Source organism: Terrapene carolina, unplaced genomic scaffold (genome assembly GCF_002925995.2).
Source record: "Terrapene carolina triunguis isolate 2854851 unplaced genomic scaffold, T_m_triunguis-2.0 Scaffold42, whole genome shotgun sequence".
Classification (NCBI taxonomy): Eukaryota; Metazoa; Chordata; order Testudines; family Emydidae; genus Terrapene; species Terrapene triunguis.
Genome location: NW_020664393.1, coordinates 7,595,708 through 7,619,373, shown reverse-complemented (window position 1 = coordinate 7,619,373; position 23,666 = coordinate 7,595,708). Strand labels below are relative to the sequence as shown.

General features: G+C 41.4%; 1 protein-coding gene across 6 annotated transcripts in view; it reads right to left on the bottom strand.

Moving 5' to 3' along the window:
- Positions 1-23,666, bottom strand: part of ATG5 (autophagy related 5) — a 145,010-nt gene that overhangs the window by 106,777 nt on the left and 14,567 nt on the right. For all 6 annotated transcript variants that reach the window (XM_024211574.1, XM_024211571.2, XM_024211570.1 and 3 more), the window contains exon 4: positions 18,676-18,754. In XM_024211574.1, coding sequence (XP_024067342.1) covers positions 18,676-18,754 — 79 coding nt within the window. The remainder of the gene's footprint in view (positions 1-18,675; positions 18,755-23,666) is intronic.

Here is a 23,666-nt window from a genome sequence, read left to right as displayed (position 1 = left end):
GCTTGCTCAGCCCCTGCATCAAAGGGCCTGAGCTCCCTAACTGTTTGTTTGCTCAGCCCCTGCCTGAGGGCCTGAGCCCCTGAACTAACTGGTTGTGTATTCCACCGGTAGTGAGTCGGTGTGGCTCCCCTCCTGCCCAGGAGGGTCGAGCCCCGGCAGGAACCCTCTACATGCTGCCACGACTGCCATGCACTTGGTGAACTCCTGAGATGCCGCCAACAGGCCAAATGGGAGTTCAATAAACTGATAGTGGCTGTTGTTCACCACAAACCTGAGGTATTTTCTGTGGGGTGGAATTATTGCTATGTGAAAGTACGCGTCCTTCAAGTCGAGGGCGACATATCAGTCTCCTGGATCCAATGAGGGGATAAGGGAGGCCAAAGAGACCATGCGGAACTTGAGTTTTCTGACGAACTTATTGAGTTCTCGCAGGTCCAGGATGGGCCTGAGGCCAACTTTGGCTTTGAATATTAGGAAATACTGAGGGTAGATGCCCTTGCCCCTTTGCTCATGAGGAACCTCTTCCACTGCCCTGACAGAGAGGAGCGAGTGAACCTCCTGTATAAGGAGTTGCTCGTTAGAGGGGTCCCTGAAGAGGGATGGGGGACTGGGGGGGGTGTGGAAGGGTGGGAGGGCACAGAATTGGATGGAATATCCCCTCTCTACCGTATGGAGCACCCAGTGGTCCGAGGTGATACGGGACCATGCACAGTAGAAAGGGGATAGTTGGGACGAGAAGGTAAGTAGGGTTGGATCCAGTTCCAGCACTGGTGTACCGTCCTCCATCGCACCCTCAAAAGGCTGGTCTGGGGCCAGGCGGTGGCTTGGGCTGGCCCGAGCCCTGGCCTGAGGAGGGGTGCTGCCTTCTTCTACCACTCCTATTCCTCCTACGAGGAGCGCCCTGGCAGTTCTGAGCTTGGTAGAACCTAGAGGGAGGCTGTGGCCAGAAATGTCTACGTTGAGTGGCAGGGGTATGGAGCTCCAAAGATCTGAGGGTGGCCCTTGAATCCTCTAGGAGGTCCCGGATGACTGGAAAAAGGCTAATGTAGTGCCCATCTTTAAAAAAGGGAAGAAGGAGGATCCAGGGAACTAAAGGCCAGTCAGCCTCACCTCAGTCCCTGGAAAAATCATGGAGCAGGTCCTCAAGGAATCAAATCTGAAGCACTTAGAGGAGAGGAAAGTGATCAGGAACAGTCAGCATGGATTCACCAAGGGCAAGTCATGCCTGACTAACCTAATTGCCTTCTATGACAAGATAACTGGCTCTGTGGATGAGGGGAAAGCTGTGGATGTGTTATTCCTTGACTTTAGCAAAGCTTTTGATACGGTCTCCCACAGTATTCTTGCCAGCAAGTTAAAGAAGTATGGGCTGGATAAATGGACTTTAAAGTGGATAGAAAGCTGGCTAGATCGTCGGGCTCAACGGGTAGTGATCAATGGCTCCATGTCTAGTTGGCAGCCGATATCCAAGGGTCGGTCCTGGGGCCGGTTTTGTTCAATATCTTCATTAATGATCTGGAGGATGGCGTGTACTGCACCCTCAGCAAGTTTGCAGATGACACTAAACTGGGAGGAGTGGTAGATATGCTGGAGGGTAGGGATAGCATACAGAGGGACCTAGACAAATTAGAGGATTGGGCCAAAAGAAATCTGATGAGGTTCAACAAGGACAAGTGCAGAGTCCTGCACTTAGGACAGAAGAATCCCATTCACTGTTACAGACTAGGGACCGAGTGGCTAGGCAGCAGTTCTGCAGAAAAGGACCTAGGGGTTACAGTGGACGAGAAGCTGGATGTGACTCAACAGTGTGCCCTTGTTGCCAAGAAGGTTAACGGCATTTTGGGCTGTATTAGTAGGGGCATTGCCAGCAGATCGAGGGATGTGATCATTCCCCTCTATTTGACATTGGTGAGGCCTCATCTGGAGTACTGTGTCCAGTTTTGGGCTCCACACTACAAGAAGGATGTGGAAAAATTGGAAAAAGAGTCCTGCACAGGGCAACAAAAATGATTAAGTGGCTGGAGCACATGAGTTATGTGGAGAGGCTGAGGAAACTGGGATTGTTTAGTCTGCAGAAGAGAAGAATGAGGGGGGATTTGATAGCTGCTTTCAACTACCTGAAAGGGGGTTCCAAAGAGGATGGATCCAGACTGTTCTCAGTGGTACCAGATGACAGAACAAGGAGTAATGGTCTCAAGTTGCAGTGGGGGAGGTTTAGGTTGGATATTAGGAAAAACTTTTTTACTAGCAGGGTGGTGAAGCACTGGAATGGGTTACGTAGGGAGGTGGTGGAATCTCCTTCCTTAGAGGTTTTTAAGATCAGGCTTGACAAAGCCCTGGCTGGGATGATTTAGTTGGGGATTGGTCCTGCTTTGAGCAGGGGGTTGGACTAGATGACCTTCTGAGGTCCCTTCCATCCCTGATATTCTTTGATTCTATGATTATCGGAAAAAAGGGCCAAACTCTCAAAGGGGAGGTCCTGGATTGTTTGTTGGACCTCATGGGGCAGACCAGAGACCTGCAACCAGCAACTCCTTCTCATTGCAACCCCTATGGCCACTGTACATGGGGATGCATCCGTGGCGTCTAATGCCGCCTGTAGGGACGCTCTGGAGACCAGTTTTCCCTCCTCCACTAATGCCAAGAACTCTGTGTGAGAGTCCTGCAGCAGCAGCTCCGCAAACTTGGCCATTGCAGCGCCGGTGTTGTGTGCGTATCTGCTCATGATGGCCTGTTGATTCAAAATGCAGAGCTGTAGTCCCCCAGTGGAATAAACCTTCCTGCTGAAGTTTTTTGGCATCCCTATTCTTAGGGGAGGGGCCCTGGTAGTCCTGGTGCTCTCGCTGATTGGCTGCATCAACCACCAGGTAGTCGGGGGGTGGGTGGGTGTATAAATGTTCATATCCCTTAGAGGGGACAAAATACCACCTCTCATTCCTCTTGGCCGTAGATGTAGGGGTCTGCCATAAGGTTTTCTTCGTCTCTGCAATCGTCTTTATTAAGGGTAAGGCAATACAAGAGGGTCCGGAGGGTGCGAGGATATCGACAACTGGGTCAGATTCCTCCACCATCTACTCCGCCTGTATGCCCAGGTTCTGGGCAACGCGACGTAAAAGTTGTTGGAGGACCCGGTTATCCTCCAGAGCTGGGGCCATCGACGTCCCCAGCCACAGCTTCATCGGGAGAGGATGAGGAGAGGCCTGGCAGCGGACCCTGCTCACTCCCTTCAGTGCCCTGTGGGTCTCGCGGCATGTGGTACTGCTGAGTCCCCAGGTCTGAAGCCGATGCTGATATCATCAACGCCGATGGCACCGAGGATGCAGCTGTCAGTGGTGCTGCTGTTGGGGGGGGTCAGTGCTGGAGACAACAGCGGTGTCAGCAGTGCAGCTGCTGGCAGTGCCTGCAGGGGGACAAAGGACGCTGAGGACACTGATGCAGACCTAGACCTTGAGTACTGTATCTGTCCCTGGCTCTGGTGATACACCCAGGGTGTCCAAAAGGGCCACTGTGTCGAAGTTGCCACTGCGGAGGCCACGGTGCCAGACAGGGCTAGTGGTCGTGGCAGGATCTGGACCTCCTGGTCCTATTGGACCAATAGGATTCCGCCTCTGACTCCGAGGTCTCTGAGTAGGACCACCATGGAGGAGCAGTACTCTGGGCTGCCGGAGAGCAGTGCCGAGAGGTCGGGGACTGGTGCGCTCCTCCGCGTGGGTGGCCATGCCAGGCGAAAGAGGTCGTTGGCTACCTCAAATGCCTCCGGTGTCGAGGGGAGCTGGAGGTGACCACCATGGCAATCCAGGGACCATTGAGGGTTCAGACTCAACTGTACCCCGGACAGGGCAGGAGTCAACGATACCCTGGAAGGCAGGAGAGTCAAGGTGGTCTGGCTTGAAATGTGTTTCTATGCCACAAGTCCCTTGGTCTTTGGGGGGGGAGAGCAACCCCTATCCGGGATCTGCAACCACTAACTATAACTAACAAACTAACAATTTTAAACTATGAAAACTGAAGTGGACGTTGCAATGCAAGAGTGACAGTTGTTCCAGCTAGCTGTCACCGGCGGTAAGAAGGAACTAAGGGGGTGGCAGGTGAGCAGGACCCTCTATTAGGTGGCATGAAGGTGCGACTACAGGAGTTGCCCAGGCCAACCCTACAGACGCTGCTAAAGGAAAAAATCTTCCAGCTGGTGTGCACACACCTGACTGGAATGGACATGAACAAGCACTCGAAGAAAAAACAAAATTCTCTCTTTGGAAACCTACTCCAGAGCAAAGTCTAGAATATCTGCAAAAGCTTATGCAGAGCTATAAGCCTGGACTTGAGAAAAAATCCTCCTGAACGCCTCTCCTCTCCCTCCTCCCCGCCAACATATCTAAACTCTGGTCTACACTTAAAATTTAGATTGACCTAGCTATGTCACTCAGGGGGGTGAAACATTCACACTCCTGAGCACTGTAGTTAAACTGATCCAACCCACGGTATAGACACAGCTAGGTCGACAGAAGAATTCTGTCCTGGAAAAGAGGACAGAGGCTTTAGGGGAGACACATACCATCTCCAGCATCTTAACAAAATGTTGCACTACCATTGTCTTTTTTGGATTTATCTACCTTCACAAAAAAACAGGAATCTCCAACTTGGCCCTCAACCAGTGAGATTTAAGGGTCTGAACAAGATGGGACAAGTAATTTCACTGTTTGGAGATACCCATTTAGACCTTCTATAGACATGTGGAAGGAAACATAGAGTTACATTTTATGCCAGATTCCAGTTTACCCAGAATTTAATCTGGGAGGAAGTCTAAGAGGACAAAATCACATTTAACTGTCAGTCTTGCAAAAAGGTCCCAGGAGACCACCAAAGAGGGCAAGGAGCCTTGTAGTGATCAGGGTGCAACTTTTGTAAGTAACTTCCTAGGAGTGAATCTATAAGGACCTCTGGGAAAGAAGGGGAAGGAAGATGCCTAAACTCTGTTAAATCAGGCAATGGTCCCAGTCTTCAAAGTTTTTCCTGCAGCTAGAAAAAGAGGCCTTGGGGACAGCTACAATCTGTGTAGATAACTACCTCAATCTTCCCCTCTGCCCACAGCACGGCTGGCAGGGGTGCACAGCAGGCACATCGGTCCTGCAACAGAGGACTGGAAAGCATTCCTACATTCTAGAAACTTCCTCTACTTTCTTCTTAAAGGAAGAGGAGGAGAAGAAGAGAGGGTGGTTCAATGATTCTGAGTTAATTGGCTCATCAACAGAGTATCCTGAGCATAGGCTGGAAATTAAATGCTGAAAAACAAATAAAAATGCTGAAAAACAAAAAAAGACTGTAAAAATAATGGTGCCTTCAATAAAGATGCTTGCACATTCTGCAAGAGGCAGTGGAGACTGGCGATACCTCAGGAAAAGGCACTATCCCCCAAACTCTAGTCTCAAATGACATTGAGAAACACCATATGCTAGGGTCCACACAGGTGAAAATCAAGTCACAGAAATTTTTTAAAAAATATTTTGCATGTCTTCACTGACCTGGCTATTCAGGATGTACTTAGATTTATTTTTAATCATTGTTAAGAACCTTTTGTAAGTAAGTTGTGGGTTTTGTGCTCGTTTTTATAAAGATAACTGGGGCAATTGTAACCAAATTGTCAGTCAGCCCCTGATGATACAATTCTGAAAGTTGCTGGAACAGTAAGTAATAGTTCCAAGAAACATTTTAATTCAGAATGTAAGGTTTTCTGTTTAGCAGGGTTCTCTTGGCATTCAGTATCTTTACTGTAACAGACATTACCAAGTTTTATTTACACCAATGGAATTACCGTACATAATTTACAATACTTAGCCAAAAAACAGTACTGTGTCTTCCTTACAACGAGCAAAAATGAGTTACTATTTCTATGAAGTTGTTCCAGAAACATATCAGCTAACAAGTTTCACCCAGTCTGGTTTCATACTCTGTTCCACCTAAATATATCTGTCAATTCTATTTTACATAACACCTGTTAACATGTGAACAGTCCCCCACAGACACTGAAAAATTACTTACTATAAAATCACACTGATAACATGGTCTAAGGGAAAAAAACAGTTCATCCACTAACATAACACAACTAGAGTGAAATGAATAACAGACTGCAAGACCATTCCCTATCAAATTATTACTTCTGTGAAATTTTATTGAACCCATATTTCTAATACATACAATCTTTAAACTTACTAATGAAGCTAAAGATTTATTTTAATCTGGTAGTAGAGTTCTCTCAAGATAATACAATCCACATATACACACTCACATCTCTTTATAGCAAGCTATTTTACTCTACTGCTTCAATTACAGCCTACGGCTGTTGAGGGAGTCAACAAGCATGTGGACAAGGGTGATCCAGTGGATAAAGTGTACTTAGATTTTCAGAAAGCCATTGACAAGGTCCCTCACCAAAGGCTCTTAAGCAAAGTAAGCTGTCACGGGATAAGAGGGAAGGTTCTCTCACGGATCAGTATCTGATTAAAAGATAGGAAACGAAGGATAGGAATAAATGGTCAGTTTTCAGAATGAAGAGAGGTAAATAGCGGTGTCCCCCAGGGGTCTGTACTGGGACCAGTACGGTTCAACATATTCATAAATGATCTGGAAAAAGGGATAACCGGTGAGGCGGCAAAATTTGCAGATGACAAAACTATTCAAGATAGGTCAAGTCCAAAGCAGACTGTGAAGAGTTACAAAGGGATCTCACAAAACTGGGCAACAAAATGGCAGATGAAATTCAGTTTTGATAAATGCAAAGTAATGCACATTGGAAAACATAATCCCAACTATACATATAAAATGATGGGGTCTAAATTAGCTGTTACCACTCAAGAAAGAGATCTTGGAGTCATTGTGGATACAGTAACTCCTCACTTAATGTCATCCCAGTTGTTACGTTGCTGATCAATTAGAGAACATGTTCATTTAAAGTTGCGCAATGCTCCCTTACAACGTTGTTTGGCAGCCACCTGCTTTGTCCACTGCTTGCAGAAAGAGCAGCCCGTTGCAGCTAGCTGGCAGGGGCTTGGAATCAGAGTGGACTGGCAGCCCCCCATCAGCTCCCCTAAGTTCCCTGTGCAGCAGCCGCCCAGCAGGCTATCAATTGCTGGACAGTTCAGCTGTCCCTCCCCCCACTGCCATGTGCTGCTCCTGCCCTCTGCCTTGGAGCTGCTCCCGGAAGCCTTCTGCTTGCTGAGCAGAGGGGGGAGGAAAAGGGGTGCTAATGTTAGGGTGTCCGCCTCCCCCTGTTCCTGTACCCCAGCTCCACAGAGCAGGACACACACACGGCAGGGCTCATGATGGAGGGAGCTTGCTAGCAGCCTCTGCTGTCTCAACTTGCTGATTTACTTAAAAAGGCAGTGTACTTAGAGTGGGGTCAGCGAACTTAAAGGGACAATGCGCGTCTCTCTCTCTCTCTCAAACACACACACACACACACACACACGATGTGTGTCTCTGTCTCTTTCTGCCATGCTGTGTCTCCTCCATCCATTTGTGCTGCCTTGTAGAGTGTGAGGCTACATTAAGAACAATATGTTAACCCTTGAGGGCTCAGACGAGTGCTAGTTCATCATTTAGCAGTAAGGCATTCCCTGGGAAATATCCCACCGTCTTCCACCCTGACTCCACCACCTCAACCAAACTTCACAATCATCATTGCTGTGTACAGTATTAAATTGTTTGTTTAAAACTTATACCGTGTATGTGTACAGACAGACAGACAGATAGATAATCAGCCTTTTGTCTGACGAAAAATATTTCCCTGGAACCTAATCCCCCCCTATTTACATTAATTCTTATGGGGAAATTGAATTCACTTAACATTGTTTTACTTAAAGAAGCATTTTTCAGGAACATAACTACAACGTTAAGCGAGGAGTTACTGTAGTTCTCTGAAACATCCACCCAATGTGCAGTGGCAGTCAAAAAAGCTAACAGAATGTTGGGAATTATCAGGAAAGGGATAGATAATGAGACAGAAAATATAATATTGCCTCTATATAAATCTATGTACTCCCACATCTTGAATACTGCATGCAGATCTGGTCACCCCATCTCAAAAAATATATATATTGGAATTGGAAAAGGTACAGAAAAGGGCAACAAAAATTATTAGGAGTATGGAACAGCTTCCGTATGAGTAGAGATTAGTTGGACTGTTTCTTTTCATCTTGGAAAAGAGACAATTAATGGGGTATATGATAGAGGTCTATAAAATCATGACTGGTGTGGAGAAAGTAAATAAGGAAGTGTTATTTACTCCTCAAAACACAAACTAGGAGGTCACCAAATGAAATTAATAGGCAGCAGGTTTAAAACAAACATAAGGAAGTATTTCTTCACACAATGCACAGTCAACCTGTGGAACTCCTTGCCAGAGGATGTGGTGAAGGCCAAGACTATAACAAGGTTCAAAAAAGAACTAGATAAGTTCATGGAGGATAGGTCCATCAATGGCTATTAGCCAGGAAGGGCAGGGACGGTGTTCCTAGCCTCTGTTTGTCAGAAGCTGGGAATGGGCAACAGAGGATGGATTACTCAATGATTTCCTGTTCTGTTCATTCCCTCTGAAGCATCTCGCATTGGCCACTGTCGGAAGATAGGATACTGGACTAGATGGACCTGGTCTAACTCAGTATGGCTGTTCTTATGTAGGGCTCTGATACTACAAACATTTAAGCACATGCTTTAAACATGTACATAATTGTTTGTAGGTACAGGGCCTAGGAATGAAATTTGCATTTACACAAAAGAGGAGTTTTTGAGTATGAGCCCCTTAAAGCATACAAACAGTTTTGAGATCTGCATAGACAGTAACGCTTATATATAGTATTAAAACTGTTCTACCTCTCAGATTAAGTAACCGACCATTATGTGTATTCATTTAAATGCATCTTAGTAACTGATCAAAATTACTTTCTTTCATTTACCTTCCAAGACCCAAGTTCAGGGTTTTGCACTTTCCCTGCAACAGCAGAAGGAAACATGGAGAACAATTCTGAATTCCGATCTTGGCAAGTGAAGGAGGAACTGCGGTTAAAGTTGCAGCTAAATATATTTATAGCTTTTTAAAAACAAACAAAAAAACCTTAATGCTGTAACAAAGCTTTGCACTCCTGCAGCACCTTCCAAAGATCTCAAAAAGTTTTCCAGGTATGAATGAAATCTTATACCACCTATGGAAGGTGGAAAATAATTGCTTCCCCAAATCCCATTTTGGAGCTGGAGACACAGTAATTTGACCAAGGTTATAAAAGTAGCATGTGGGATCATAACAGAGCCCTGGTTTCCTGATTCCCAGTTCTGTATTTAAGGCGCAAGACCACCCTTCCATTATTATTTTCAAAAAACTGCATTTCACCTTTATCTGAGTTGTAAATCATACCTACATTCTTATATACCATAAGTGTGGATGCAATTACTGCTTATTTTCAGAAAACAATTTACTTTTGTTTATTATTTAGTCTGTATATTTAACACAAGTGTATCCACAGAAAATGTTAAAAACAGGCTTTCAGAACTGAAAGTTGGATATCATTTACAGTAGTTGTCCCTACATTTTAGTCATCTTACACATCAACTCCAATGGCCTCTCAATTCTCATCTACAAACCTGTACTAGAATGAAGTAATGGACCTTCTGATTCATGTTTTTAGCTTTGCACCTAAAGACCATATATCTTTAGAAAGAAAAGGAGAAAAGCTTTGAATGACAGAAGTCACAAAATCCAAAAAATTCCAATATATTGATTTAAGCTTATTAAATCCTGCTTTCTTTCGAGAATTGCATGAATCACAACAGGACAAAAATATATACTTATTAAAAAGTTTAAATTAAACCCACAAAAGAAAGCAAATTAATAATCTAGACTGAAACATCATCCTTAAACTACAAAGTAACAATGAGGTTTTGAATCATATAAAAGCCTCTACATAATTTTGGCATACCTGGGTAGGTTAGAATGACATTTTCACTTAAAAGTGAATTAGAACAACTGTGTTTTGTTTAAATAGAGGCACTTTAAAATTATATACTGAAACCAAGAAAGTTTGGGGGGAGGGATAGCTCAGTGGTTTGAGCATTGACCTGCTAAACCCAGGGTTGTGAGTTCAATCCTTGAGGGGGCCACTTAGGGATCTGGGGCAAAATCAGTACTTGGTCCTGCTAGTGAAGGCAGGGGGCTGGACTCGATGACCTCTCAAGGTCCCTTCCAGTTCTAGGAAATAGGATATCTCCATTTACAAAAATAAAATAGGGCAGAACTCAGCATATTATATGCTTGAAGCAGCAAGCTAATGTTAGGAAGGAGTTCTCATTCAAAAAACTCAAGTGCAATATAAATGCTTTGAAAAACTTTAAACTACTCCTTTTACTCTCAATTTTCTTTAAAAAAAATTTCATGCTGATGCTTCATTTCATGATCTCAGTCCAAAAATGTTTTAATTTTTTTGAGAGAAGATTTAAGAAGTCTATTCAGCCATTTGAGATATGCCGAGGTAAACACATTTTTCTGGTGTCCAAATTCTACAAGTGTACATAGTCCTCAATAAGGAATGTCATTTTCATTACATCTGAAAAGTGTGTGTTTACATTTAAAATAAGGTATGCTCCCTAAGTAGTAAGCTATTTTTCCATCCTGATTTTAAGTGCATATTTTCTAGACAGATGTACATGGTGAGCATCAAAGTAATCAGTTGATCAAAACCCAAAATAATAGAATCATAGAAATGTAGGGCTGGAAGAGACTTCAAGAAGTCATCCAAGCCAGCCCCCGAGCTGATGCAGGAGGAACTGAACCTAAACCATCCCAATGGGTGTTTGTCCAATCTGTTCTTAAAAACCTCCCATGATGGAGATTCCAAAACCGCCCTTGGAAGCCAATTTCAGTGCTTAACTATCCTTATAGTTAGAAAGCTTTACCTAATATTTAATCAAGATCTCCCTTGCTGCAGAATAAGCTCATTACTTCTTGGCCTACCTGTAATGGACATGGAGAACAATTGATTACCCTCCCCTTTATAATAGCTCTTAACACATCTGAAGACTTATCAGATCCTCACTCAGTCTTCTTTTCTCAAGACTAAACATGCCCTTTTTTTTAAACCTTTCTTCACATGACAGGTTTTCTGAGGCTTTTATCATTTTTATTGCTCATCTCTGGACTCTCCAGTTTGACTGCTCTTTCCTAAAGTATGTGTCCAGAATTAGACATAATACTACTCCAGCTGAGGCCCCGCCAATGCTGAGTAGAGCGGAACAACTACCTCCTATGTCTTACATATGACACTCCCGTTAATATACCCCAAAATGATATTAGTTTTTGCAACATACACCTCTACCCCGATATAACGCTGTCCTCGGGAGCCAAAAAATCTTACTGCGTTATAGGTGAAACCGTGTTATATCAAACTTGCTTTGATCCGCCAGAGTGCACAACCCTGCCCCCCCGGAGCCGTTGCTTTACCACGTTATATCCAAATTCATGTTATATCGTGTCGCGTTATATCGGGGTAGAGGTGTATTATTGGCTCATATTCAATTGGTGATCTACTATAACCCTCCGATCTTTTTCAGCAGTACTCCTACCTGGCCAACTATTTCCATTTTGTAGTTGTGCATTTGATTTTTTCTTCCTAAGTCTAGTACTTTGTATTTGTCTTCAATGAATGTCATTTTGTTGATTTCAGGCCCATTCTCCAATTCAAATTTCAGGCCAATTCTCCAAGGTTATTTGAATTGTAATCCTGTCCTCCACAGGATTAGAAACCTCTCCCAGCTCCATGTCATCCACATACCCTCCACTCCATTATCCAAGTCATTAACGAAAATATCGATTAGTACCAGACCCAGGAATAATCCTAACTGAACCCCACTAGACATGCCCTCCCAGTTGGACAGTGAACCACTGATAACTATTCTGAGCACAGTCTTTCAACTAGTTGTGAATCCACCTTATAGTAATTTCATCTAGACCACATTTCCGTAGTTTGCATATGGGACTGTGTCAAAAGCCGTAAAAATCAAGCTATATCATGTCTAGTTTCCCCCACTAGGTGAGTAGCCCTGCCAAAGAAGGAAATTAGGTTGGTTTGTTCTTGATAAATTCATGTTGGCTACACCCTATAACCCCATTACCCTCTAGGTGATTACAAAATGTCCATTCAATAATTTCTTCCAGTATCTTTCTAGGTATTAAAATTAGGCTGACGGATCTATAATTCTCTGGCTCCCCTTTTTAAAGACAAGAACTATGTTTGCCCTTTTCCGGTCCTCTGGGACTTCACCCATCCCCCATGAGTTCTCACCCATTCCAAGATTGTTCAGCTAATTCCTTGAGTACTGTAGGATGAATTTCATCAGGACTTACCAACGTGAATACATGTAACTTATCTGAATATTCTTTAACCTGTAATTTCCCTATTCTGGCTTGCATTCCTTCCTCCTTATTATACGAATTGTGTTGACTATCTGGTCACCATTAAGCTTTTTAGTGAAGAGTGAAGCAAAATAGGCATTATACACCTTAGTCTCCAGTAATTAGCTCTTCTTCCGCACTAAGTGAGGACCTACACTTTCCTTCATCATTCTCTTTCACCTAATGTATTTATAGAACCTTTTCTTACTGACTTTTATGTCCTTTGCTAGGTGTAATTAATTTTGTGTGTTAGTCTTTCTGCTTTTGTCCCTACATGCTTGTGCTATTCTTTCATACTCCTTAGCAATTCATCCACATTACCACTATTTGTAGGATTCCTTTTTGATTTTTTGGTCACTAAAAAGCTTCTAATGGAGCCATATTGGCCTCTTACTATTATTTCTAACTTTCCTTTGCATAGGGATAGTTTACAGCTGTGTTTTTAATATAGTCTCCTTGAGAAACTGTCAGCTCTTCTAAACTCCTGTATCACTTTAGATTTTCTTATCATGGGACCTTACTTACCAGTTCTCTGACTTGGTTAGTCTGCTTTTTTGAAGTCCATTGTCCTTATTCTGCTGCTCTCACTCCTTCCTTTCTTAGAAATCATGAAAACTATCATTTCATGATCACTTTCACTTTCAAATTTGTAACCTATTCTTCCCTGTTGGTCAGAATCAAGTCTAAAACGGTCATCCATCTGGTTACTTCGGCACTTTCAGAAACAAGAAGTTGTCCCCAATACATTTTAAGAACTTATTGGAAATGTTGTATTTTGCCATATTACTTTTCCAACAGATGTCTGTATAGTTAAAGCCCCCCATTTCTATCTGGTCTTGTGTTTTGGAAACTTCTGTTATTTGTTCTAGAAATGCCTAATCCACCTCCTCTTCCTGATTTGGTGGTCTATAGTAGACCCTTACCATGATGTCGCCCCGATTTTTTTCTCTTATCATCTTTACACAGAGACTTTCAGCTGGTCTGCCTCATCTCTTTCTGGAGCTTAGAACAAATGTATATATTCTTGATGTATAGTGCAACATTTCCTCCCTTTTTCCCCTCCCAACTGTCTTTCCTGAACAAACTATACCCCATACCAATATTCCAGTCATGAGACTTATCCCACCAAGTCTTTGTGATTACAATTAAGTCATAATTTATTTTATATACTAATAATTCCAGTTCATTCCCCATACTCCCTGCATTTGTGTACGGACATCTAAGATGTTGAGCAGATTCCACCATTGATTTCCCTTTTGTTGTTCCTATGACCCTCCTCCTCAACCTTCCCTTTCACCCACGTTATCCCCCCAAATCATGTTATCTGTTTTCCCACTCTCCCAGTGAAGAATTATTTTAATCACACATTCAAATCAAATTATGTAGGTTCCAAGGCTGCCCCATAATGTACTGCATGTGTAAGAGCTCACAAAATTGGTAGCCGATTGCTTGTGTTAGGCATGAATGAAAACAGCAAAAAACTGGCAAGTCCCTCTCTCTTATTCCATCTGTGATAGTGGGTTATGATGTCAAGAGGCCAAAAATGTACCTCAAGACACCATTTAGATTCTTAGAATGTTTGTATTCATGATGTGGTTAATACAGGAAATGGGCCAGTAAAAGCTACTTTTCTTAGAATGTGCAATGATTACATCGCACAATCTAAGAAATTGAACAGGGTCTACAGTATCATTTGGACATTTTCAAGAAGGCTTCATCAATGCCACCTCTCTTTCAGGTATTTCCAAAAGGAGCTCAAGAGCTCTGGTGGCTTCTCTGCAACTTGTCTATCCTCAAAACCTCATTTTAAAAATGTTGAGGCTTACAGGTGCACACTGGAAGGAACTCAATTAGAGGGCACACTTCCTAAAAGAATCAGAATAGGCATTCCTGGACACTTCCATATTCTTTAAAAGGAAATTTCTGTAGAAAGAAGTGCATAGCATGAATCTTATTTTATCTTATTCAAATATCTCATTGTCTTGTTTCCTTACCTATTCCTCTAGGAATCATAACCCATATTGCCTCAACTCATCGACATTCTTTTATCTTGTATAACTTACACCTTTTCTTAAATACTTGTATTTTCAATTATTATTTTCTAACAAGTTATGTTTATATTTAATAAAAATTTATAACTAAAAGGAAATATAATCTGAAACAACTGTTAGTGTAACGTTAAGGCAGAGGATTCTACCTTAGTAAAAATCATAAATGAATCAAACTGTACCATAGAATCTCTATGGATAGAAATTCCATGCTCTAATAAGAAGAATAACACGGTAGGGATATATTACCAACCACCTGATCAGGATGTTGATAGTGACTGTGAAATGCTCAGGGAGATTAGAAAGGCTATTAAAATAAAAAACTCAATAATAATAATGGGGGATTTCAATTATACCGATATTGACTGGGTACATGTCACCTCAGGAGGGGTGCAGAGATAAAGTTTCTTGACACCTTAAATGACTGCTTCTTGGAGCAGCTGGTCCTGGAACCCACAAGAGGAGAGGCAATTCTTGATTTAGTTCTAAGTGGAGCACAGGATCTGGTCCAAGAGGTGAATAGAGCTGGACCGCTTGGTAATAGTGACCATAATATAATTAAATTAAATATCACTATGGCAGGAAAAACACCACAGCGGCCCAACACTGTAGCATTTAATTTCAGAAAGGGGAACTAAACAAAAATGAGGCGGTTAGTTAAACAGAAATTAAAGGGTACAGTGCCAAAAGTGAAATCTCTGCAAGCTGCGTGGAAACTTTTTAGACACCATAATAGAGAATCAACTTAAATGTATATCCCAAATTAAAAAACATAGTAAGAGAACCCAAAAAGAGCCATCGTGGCTAAACAACAAAGTAAAAGAAGCAGTGAGAGGAAAAAAGGCATCTTTTAAAAAGTGAAAGTTAAATCCTAGTGAGGAAAATAGAAAGGAGCATAAACACTGGCAAATGAAATGTAAAAATACAATTAGGAAGGCCACATAAGAATTTGAGGAACAGTTAGCCAAAGACTTAAAAAGTAATAAAAAAAAAAAAGTTTGCTAAGTGCATCAGAAGCAGGAAGCCTGTTAAACAACCAGTGGGGTCACTGGACGATCAAAGTGCTAAAGGTAGGGTGACCAGATGTCCCATTTTTAAAGGGACAGTTCCATTTTTTGGGACTTTTTCTTATATAGGCGCCTATTACCCCCCCATCCCCGGTCCTGTTTTTTCACAATTGCTATCTGGTCACCCTACTAAAGGAGCACTCAAGGATGAAAGGCCATTGCCAAGAAACTAACTAAATTCTTTACATCGGTCTTCACGACTGAGGATGTGAGGGAGATTCCCAAACCTGAGCCATTCTTTTTAGGTGACAGATCTGAGGAACTGTCCCAGATTGAGGTATCATTAGAGGTGGTTTTGGAACAAACTGATAAATTAAACAGCAATAAGTCACCAGGACCAGATGGTATTCACCCACAGTTCTGAAGGAACTCAAATGTGAAATTGCAGAACTACTAACTGTTGTCTGTAACCTATCATTTAAATCAGCTTCTGTACCAGATGACTGGAGGATAGCTAATGTGGCACCAATTTTTAAAAAGGGCTCCGGAGGTGATCCCAGCAATTACAGGCCTGTAAGCCTGACTTCAGTACCAGGTAAACTGATTGAAACTATAATAAAGTACAATATTGTCAGACATATAGATGAACATAATTTGTTGAGGAAGAGTCAACATGGTTTTAGTAAGGGGAAATCATGCCTCACCAATCTACTAGAATTTTTTGAAGGGGCTGACAAGCATGTGGACCAAGGGAATCCAGTAGATATAATGTACTTAGATTTTCAGAAAGCCTTTGACAAGGTCCCTCACCAAAGGCTCTTATGCAAAATAAGCTGCCACGGGATAAGAGGGAAGGTGCTCTCATGGAATGGTAACTGGTTAAAAGATAGGAAACAAAGGGTAGGTATAAATGGCCAGTTTTCAAAATGGAGAGAGGTAAATAGTGGTGTCCCCCAAAGGTCTGTTCTGGGACCAGTCCTATTCAACATATTCATAAATTATCTGGAAAAAGGGGTAAACAGTGAGGTGGCAAAATTTGCAGAAGATACAAAATTACTGAAGATAGTTAAGACCCAGGCAGACTGCGAAGAGCTACAAAAGGATCTCTCAAAACTAGGTGACTGGGCAACAAAATGGCAGATGAAATTTAATGTTGATAAATGCAAAATAATGCACATTGGAAAACATAATACCAACTATACATATAAAATGATGGGGTCTAAATTAGCTGTTACCACTCAAGAAAGAGATCTTGGAGTCATTGTGGATAGTCCTCTGAAAACATCCACTCAATGTGCAGCGGCACTCAAAAAAGCGAACAGAATGCTTGGAATAATTAAGAAAGGGATAGATAATAGGACAGAAAATATCATATTGCCTCTATATTAATCCGTGATACGCCCACATCTTGAATACTGTGTGCAGATGTGGTCACCCCATCTCAAAAAAGATGTACTGGAATTGGAAAAGGTTCAGAAAAGGGCAACAAAAATTATTAGGGGTATGGAATGGCTTCCGTATGAGGAGAGATTAATAGGACTTTTCAGCTTGGAAAAGAGACGGCTAAGGGGAGATATGGTTGAGGTCTATAAAATCATGACTAGTGTAGAGAAAGTAGATAAAGTGTTGTTTACTGCTTCTCATAACACAAGAAGTAGGGGTCACCAAATGAAATTAATAGGCAGGTTTAAAACAAACAAAGGAAGCATTTCTTCACACAATGCACAGTCAACCTGTGGAACTCCCTGCCAGAGGATGTGGTGAAGGCCAAGACCATAACAGGGTTCAAAAAAGAACTAGATAAATTCATAGAGGATAGGTCCATCAATGACTATTAGCCAGGATGGGCAGGAATAGTGTTCCTAGCCTCTGTTTGTCAGAAGCTGGGAATGAGCAACAGGGGATAGATCACTTGATGATGACCTGTTCTGTTCATTCCCTCTGGGGCACCTGGTACTGGCCACTGTCGGAAGACAGGATACTGGGCTAGATGGACCTTTGGTCTGACCCAGTAGGGCCATTCTTATGTTCCTATGATTCAGACAAAATAGGCACACACAATTCCAGAAGTGATGATGTTTAAAATCTTCCCAGCAGACTTACACACAGCTATAGTTCTCCAAAATGCATGACACAGCTACCAATGATTCATCTGGAGTGTTCCTGTTAGCAAGACTTCCCAAACTTTTTAAAAACTATGTTGTTTGAATGTCCCTCAGCTCAATTAGTGAGGGCATTCAGAACAACCTAAGTAAATACTTCCTAATTTTGATTTCCATTTCACAAACACAAAACACACAAAATCAGTCAACAAGCCAGTTTTTCCTAGCCAGTTTTGTTCACCATGTTAACTCTTTTGCATCTCTACAATAGAAAAAAAATAGTTTTGTTTTTATTTTAAAAGTATGAAAATTGCTAATATGACATGGAAGATTCTTTTGTGATTTTGACTTCAATTCATATTTCAAAGTACTGTGTGTGACTACTGGGTGTAACATAATTCAGGTTCAATGCTAATTCAGTGCAACTACTCTCCTGAGCAAAGATCAGTAACACGGCTAAATTATATTTGACAGTTTTACGATGTGTAATCAGTGCACTGTTTTCCCCCAGTGACTAAACTGTTGCAAGGCTACCAAATTCATCTCACTTAGTCCTTGAAGGGGACCCAGACCAAGTGTGCTTTCAATATACCAAACAGTAATCTGAATTTTCAAAGATTTGTATAAGCCTATGCCCCTCCAAATATTTCCAAAGTAACAAGCACTCTAACTCTGACTTTCTTTCTCGGGTTACAGTGAATCAAAAGACAACTGCAGAGTTCTTGCCTTCTCCTCTACCCAACTGCACCAGTATACATTCGAACAATTTATTATGAAGTAAATAGTTCATTTTTTAGATTAAAACAGACAGTCATTTTCCAAGCCAGGTCATTTAAACACATATGTATACTTCTTGGACAGAAAAAGCCAGCTCTGGATTTCCAGAAAGTTCTGAAAAGTTGTACTGGAGCACAAACTTTCCCCTTCAAAAAAAAAAAAAAAAAAAAAAAAAAAAAAAAAGAAGTATATACTTGAGAAATAGGTGTAAGTATAATTATGAAACCTTCTTCTGGTTTCAAAGTTTCATGCAGTTCTTACTAAGCTGATTTATTTTTAACCAGAGAAAGAACATATTTGGATCGTACCTTGAAATGTACTGTGATGTTCCAAGGAAGGGCTGTATTTGATGCATGAAGGTCAAATAGCAATCCAATCGGAAAATGCCTAAATAATAATAATAAAAAAAAAAAGAGTATATTAAATACACACGAGTTTTACATTTAGAATTACATACAACAGTAAACATACTTCCAGTTCCCAACTTCAAAAATTGCCAGTTATTCCCCACCTTTTTAGTCAGTGTTAAGCACACTCAAAGCCCTGTACAAGGAGAGATGATTGACTTGGTTTAGTCACTGGCAGAGTTAGGACTAGAACTCAACAGTTTCTAACTCCAAGTTTTATACTCAATCTTACAGAATATCCTATTAACTCTGGACATGACTCCCTACCCCACCTCCTGGCTTACAGCCTAAGGGAATGGTTGTAAACAGGCAGCAGAACTAAAGCCATGTTGGCAGGTGAGTTGAGTGAGGCAAGGCCAGGCAGGATTTGTTCCATTTTTTAACCCCATTACTATAAAACTAGTCAGAATAAAATAGAAGGAAAAAGTATAGGGAAACTGGGATTTAAGATTTACTAGCAATACCATTAAAACTAATATAAGTTACAAGAACACAGACTGCATCCTTTAAGTGTTCACTTTCTACCTTGAAGTAAAAAATGTAGATAAAATTTACTATGTCATAAAAGCTGGCCTTTGGCAATAAACTACAGGTCTGGTCAAGAAAAACATTGTATTTTAAAACTTTCCCAAATATTTACTTCATAAAACTTTTCTACAAATCTTTCTGTACAGAAACCTAAAAATGACCATCTTGTTAAATGTGTCTCTTAATGAAATATGACAAGTGCTTTAGTACTCAGTGGAGCTCTCTCTTGGATTTGGCATATCATACTCAATTCTCTTATGCCTTCAAAGACCTTAGAAATTAGTATTTTTGGAAACATGACAAAGTAAAACTGTTCTCTTAGGCCCTAATCCTGCAAATATTTATGCATGTGCTTAACTTCAGACATTGAGTAGTCCCTCTGAATTCAGTAGGATTGCTCATAGTGCATACAGTCAAACATGTGCTTAAAACTTTCCAGGATGGGGGCCTTAAAGAGGAAGGATTTGAAGGAGAAGACAACATCATTTCTAGATATACCAGAACATTTTCATAACAGCTGAAAATATATATTAACAGTCTAGTGCTTCAGCACCATCTGCTGGCTAGTTAGCCCAAAAGCTAAGACAAGTTTAGAGATACAAGATGTGTGAGATAATATCTTTTATTGGTTCAACTTCTGTTGGTGAGAGAGAAATTTTTGAGCTTACACAGAACTCTTCTTCGAGTCTGGGATCTGGGACCAACACAGCTTCAACAATACTGCATTCAAGACAAGTCTAGTAGGTTAAAAATTCAGATAGAAGTGTGATTTTTTTTAAGTTGATATTCTTTTGAGTTTAGCTATTTAAAATTTCTTAACATTAGTGAGAAACAACAAGAGAGCGGCTCCATGACTGCTCTTTGCTGGTAGAAAATGAGAACAAAGGATGGATACAGAGCAGGACTTTTAGAAAATATGGATCCATTATTAATGCACATGTTTTTGTACTGGTAAGGGTTCTTAACTAGTAGAAGTTCTGTGGTGTGCAGTTATAGCACATGATTCCTACAACAGAGATCTGCAAAGACAATTCATGGAAGAATACTCTGCACTTATTTTATTTAGCCCACCAGTCAGATTTCCTTTAAGAACTACAGAGGGAACATATTGCATGACACCTGGCTCTTAAAGAGCCATTTTTAATTTACTATACAAATACAAATACAGATACCAACTAATACATAAAATAAACTTCTTGGTATACCTCTGCTACCTTTTCCCTTTGGTCTCCTTACTTCAGAGAGTATGAAATAAGTTCACATGCTTAAGAGAAATAAGTGTTCTGCAACAACTGCTTCCAGCGCATGTCCTTTGCTGGATCCTTTTATGAGGAAGTATTCATGTCACTTTGTTCCCACCACAATACTTCTGAGGCTAGTTCTGCAGACAGAATCCCCACCAGGGAAATCACTTGCTAAACGGAAACATGAATCCCCATTAAAACTAAAATGCTATGACTAGAGTATTACAATCTTCAGAGCTACAAACAAGATTGTTTCTTCCTCTGAAATTCTGAAGCAGCACTAGTGTGCATGCACTAGCATTTAACCCCAAGCCATCACAGACTTGAAATAATGCAACAAGACTGCATTCCACTCATTTTCAGGACTTCTAACCTGAAATATATTTTAGGAGCCAGGAACACCTATGGTATTGAGCACCACCTGCACAGAGACCTTTTATAGTTCTTCCAAATAAAAGATGTTTCTAAGCCAAGGTAGACAGAGTGGGCAGGGACACAACAACAGAAGGGAAGGGGGAAGAGAGGATTTGTTTGTCAGCAGAGTATGGAGACAGTAACATTCTCCACCCCATTCACACAGAACTGAACTTCTAGGGAAGTGCTGTGACACAGGAGCACTGTTTCTAAAGCATGCTACAAACAAAAAAGCATGTTAGGGGCCTGCAAGCACAGATCATTGCACCTATAGAGCTCAGGGGAGGAATGAAAAAAAAAACATAAATAAAAAAATTCAAAATTTTTCTAAGTAAGCAAGTACCAAAGAAATGGGCAGAAAGTCAGACAACATGACTGTGCAAACTACTTAAGGGAGGTTTCCTGTTCAAAACATACAGTCTGATTGCCAGAGTCAGACTGAACTGGATTTTGAGCCCAGGGCAGACAGGTCTTGTGGGGAAAAATAAAAAAGGAAAGGAAAAGATTCCAAGAGGCCACAGTTCTCTTTATAAGCTGCTAGAGCAATTCTTAGTTTTCGCAAGGCTTTAATCCAGGGATCGGCAATCTTTGGCACGTGGCAGCCAGCACATCCTTCCCGCAGGCCCCCATTGGCCTGGAGCGGCAAACAGCGGCCAGTGGGAGCCGCGATCGGCCGAACTTGCGGACGCAGCAGGTACACAAACCGGCCTGGCCCACCAGAGTGCTTACCCTGGCGGGCTGCATGCCAAAGGTTGCCGATCCCTGCTTTAATCTATAAATGCATAGCAGTGACTTGACTTCCAGCCCGGCCATTAGTTGTTGCTGTAGTATTACAGAACAGGTGCTTGTAAGGTGTAAGTGTGCAGCTGCAGAACTCTATTTAAGTTCATTAATATTTTCAGAAAGACATAAGGCAACTAAGGGAAATTAACTGCCATCAACTTCACAACTTTTTTTGTGTGGAAGCTTTGAAAAAGCATTGGGGAAGATGTAGTGTGTCAGCCAGAACAAGTAGGAGCACTGTTATTTTCATGCTAGAACCACCTTTCTGTGGCGATAAAATAAGACATGTGTAGCATATAAGCAACTGTCACATCAAGGACAGAAAAGAATTCCCATGACACAGAATTTGTGGTGAAGGTGAAAATTGAGAAAATGCAAGGTATTTGAAGTCTACTAATTGCCATATTTTCTCCTCCACCAGTGGAAGTTTTGGGTGTACCAGAAATGAAGGATCAGGTCCTAGAGCATTAAAATTTACTAAAAGAAATTAGCTGTGGCCATCAGTTTAGGACTAAGACAGATGTGGAAACAACTCAAAGTATGCAAGATGGATACAGAGATAGAGCGTAGAGAGCAAACATCTCTATTTTTGTTATGTTTCCATTTCTCGTTGTGTGTTCACAAAATAGAATACGGAAATCCTACTTTAATCAATCCTACTTTAGAGATCACCACTGTACGAGATTCTGGGGTTCACATTTATTAGCAATATATTTGCATTCCACCCAATGTGCAGAATATTGTACTAAAACCCTTGCAATGGCTTTTTAAGTAGCAGTTCCACTGCAGTTTTGTTTACATTTACTTTTAACCCATCAACATGCCATTATAAAGAGACATAATCAGCTTAAAAAAAACATTGTAGTAAGTAAAAATTTTTAGTCAATTAACAGTTAAGATTTCTATAAACGGTGGATCAGAGACTTCCCCCTGCCCTCTGTTTGTTTTCTTTGCACTTCAATACACCAGATTTCAGGTAGACTGTGAACATTTAATTAAAATGTATCTTTTTTTAGGACTTTTAACACTGCTTGGTCAGTGAACTAGCATATTAAGTTCTCTCAAAGCAAGAAAGGAGAAAAAAGAATTAAAAACAATTACCAAACTTACCCAATCCCTCCTGGCGATTTTTATTGATACCCATTCTATTTGCATAATGTCCTAATGTTGCCAGACTATATCAACCTGCATTTGTTAAATACTGTTTAGCATTAACATTATATACTCTGATGGCAGCTCCTGATTGTGCAAAAAAGGATTACTATTTTTAATCTGTACAACACAGCTCACAATACTTTGCCCATTTGAGTTCCCCCAACTTCATTACACTGCCACTGTTCCCTTAGCCTGCCGCCTTCAAAAAGTTAATGCCAGCGTAACCAGCTCCATCTCACTATTGTTTCTCTGCCATAAGGGCTCTCTCTTGCATGGTACCAGAAGAATCTATATTGATCCTTTTCTTGTTCATGTCGTCTATGAAGCTGTTGAAAGGGTTAACGAACAAATGTGGTCCATACAGCAAAGCTCAGATTTGTTAAGTTTTTGGGCACGCTAAAGAGTCCATTTTTCACCCCCTCAGGCTTCTGAAAACGGCAGAAGGTTAGAGGGGATTAGTTTTAGGACCAAAAGGGGGGTTAGTGGGTTACAGATTGTTGTAATAAGCCATAAATCCAATGGCTCTACTCAGTCCATAATTTGTAGCATCTAGCAGAAAAATGAATTTAAATTTAAATGCTTATTATAACAATCCGTAACCCATTAATCCCCTCTTTTTGTCCTATGACTGCAGAGGTGTTAACAGGCCACTCTACCATGAACCATCCTTTAAAGCAGGGATCGGCAACCTTTGGCACACAGCCTGCCAGGGTAAGCACCCTGGCGGGCCGGGCCAGTTTGTTTGCCTGCCGCGTCCGCAGGTTCGGT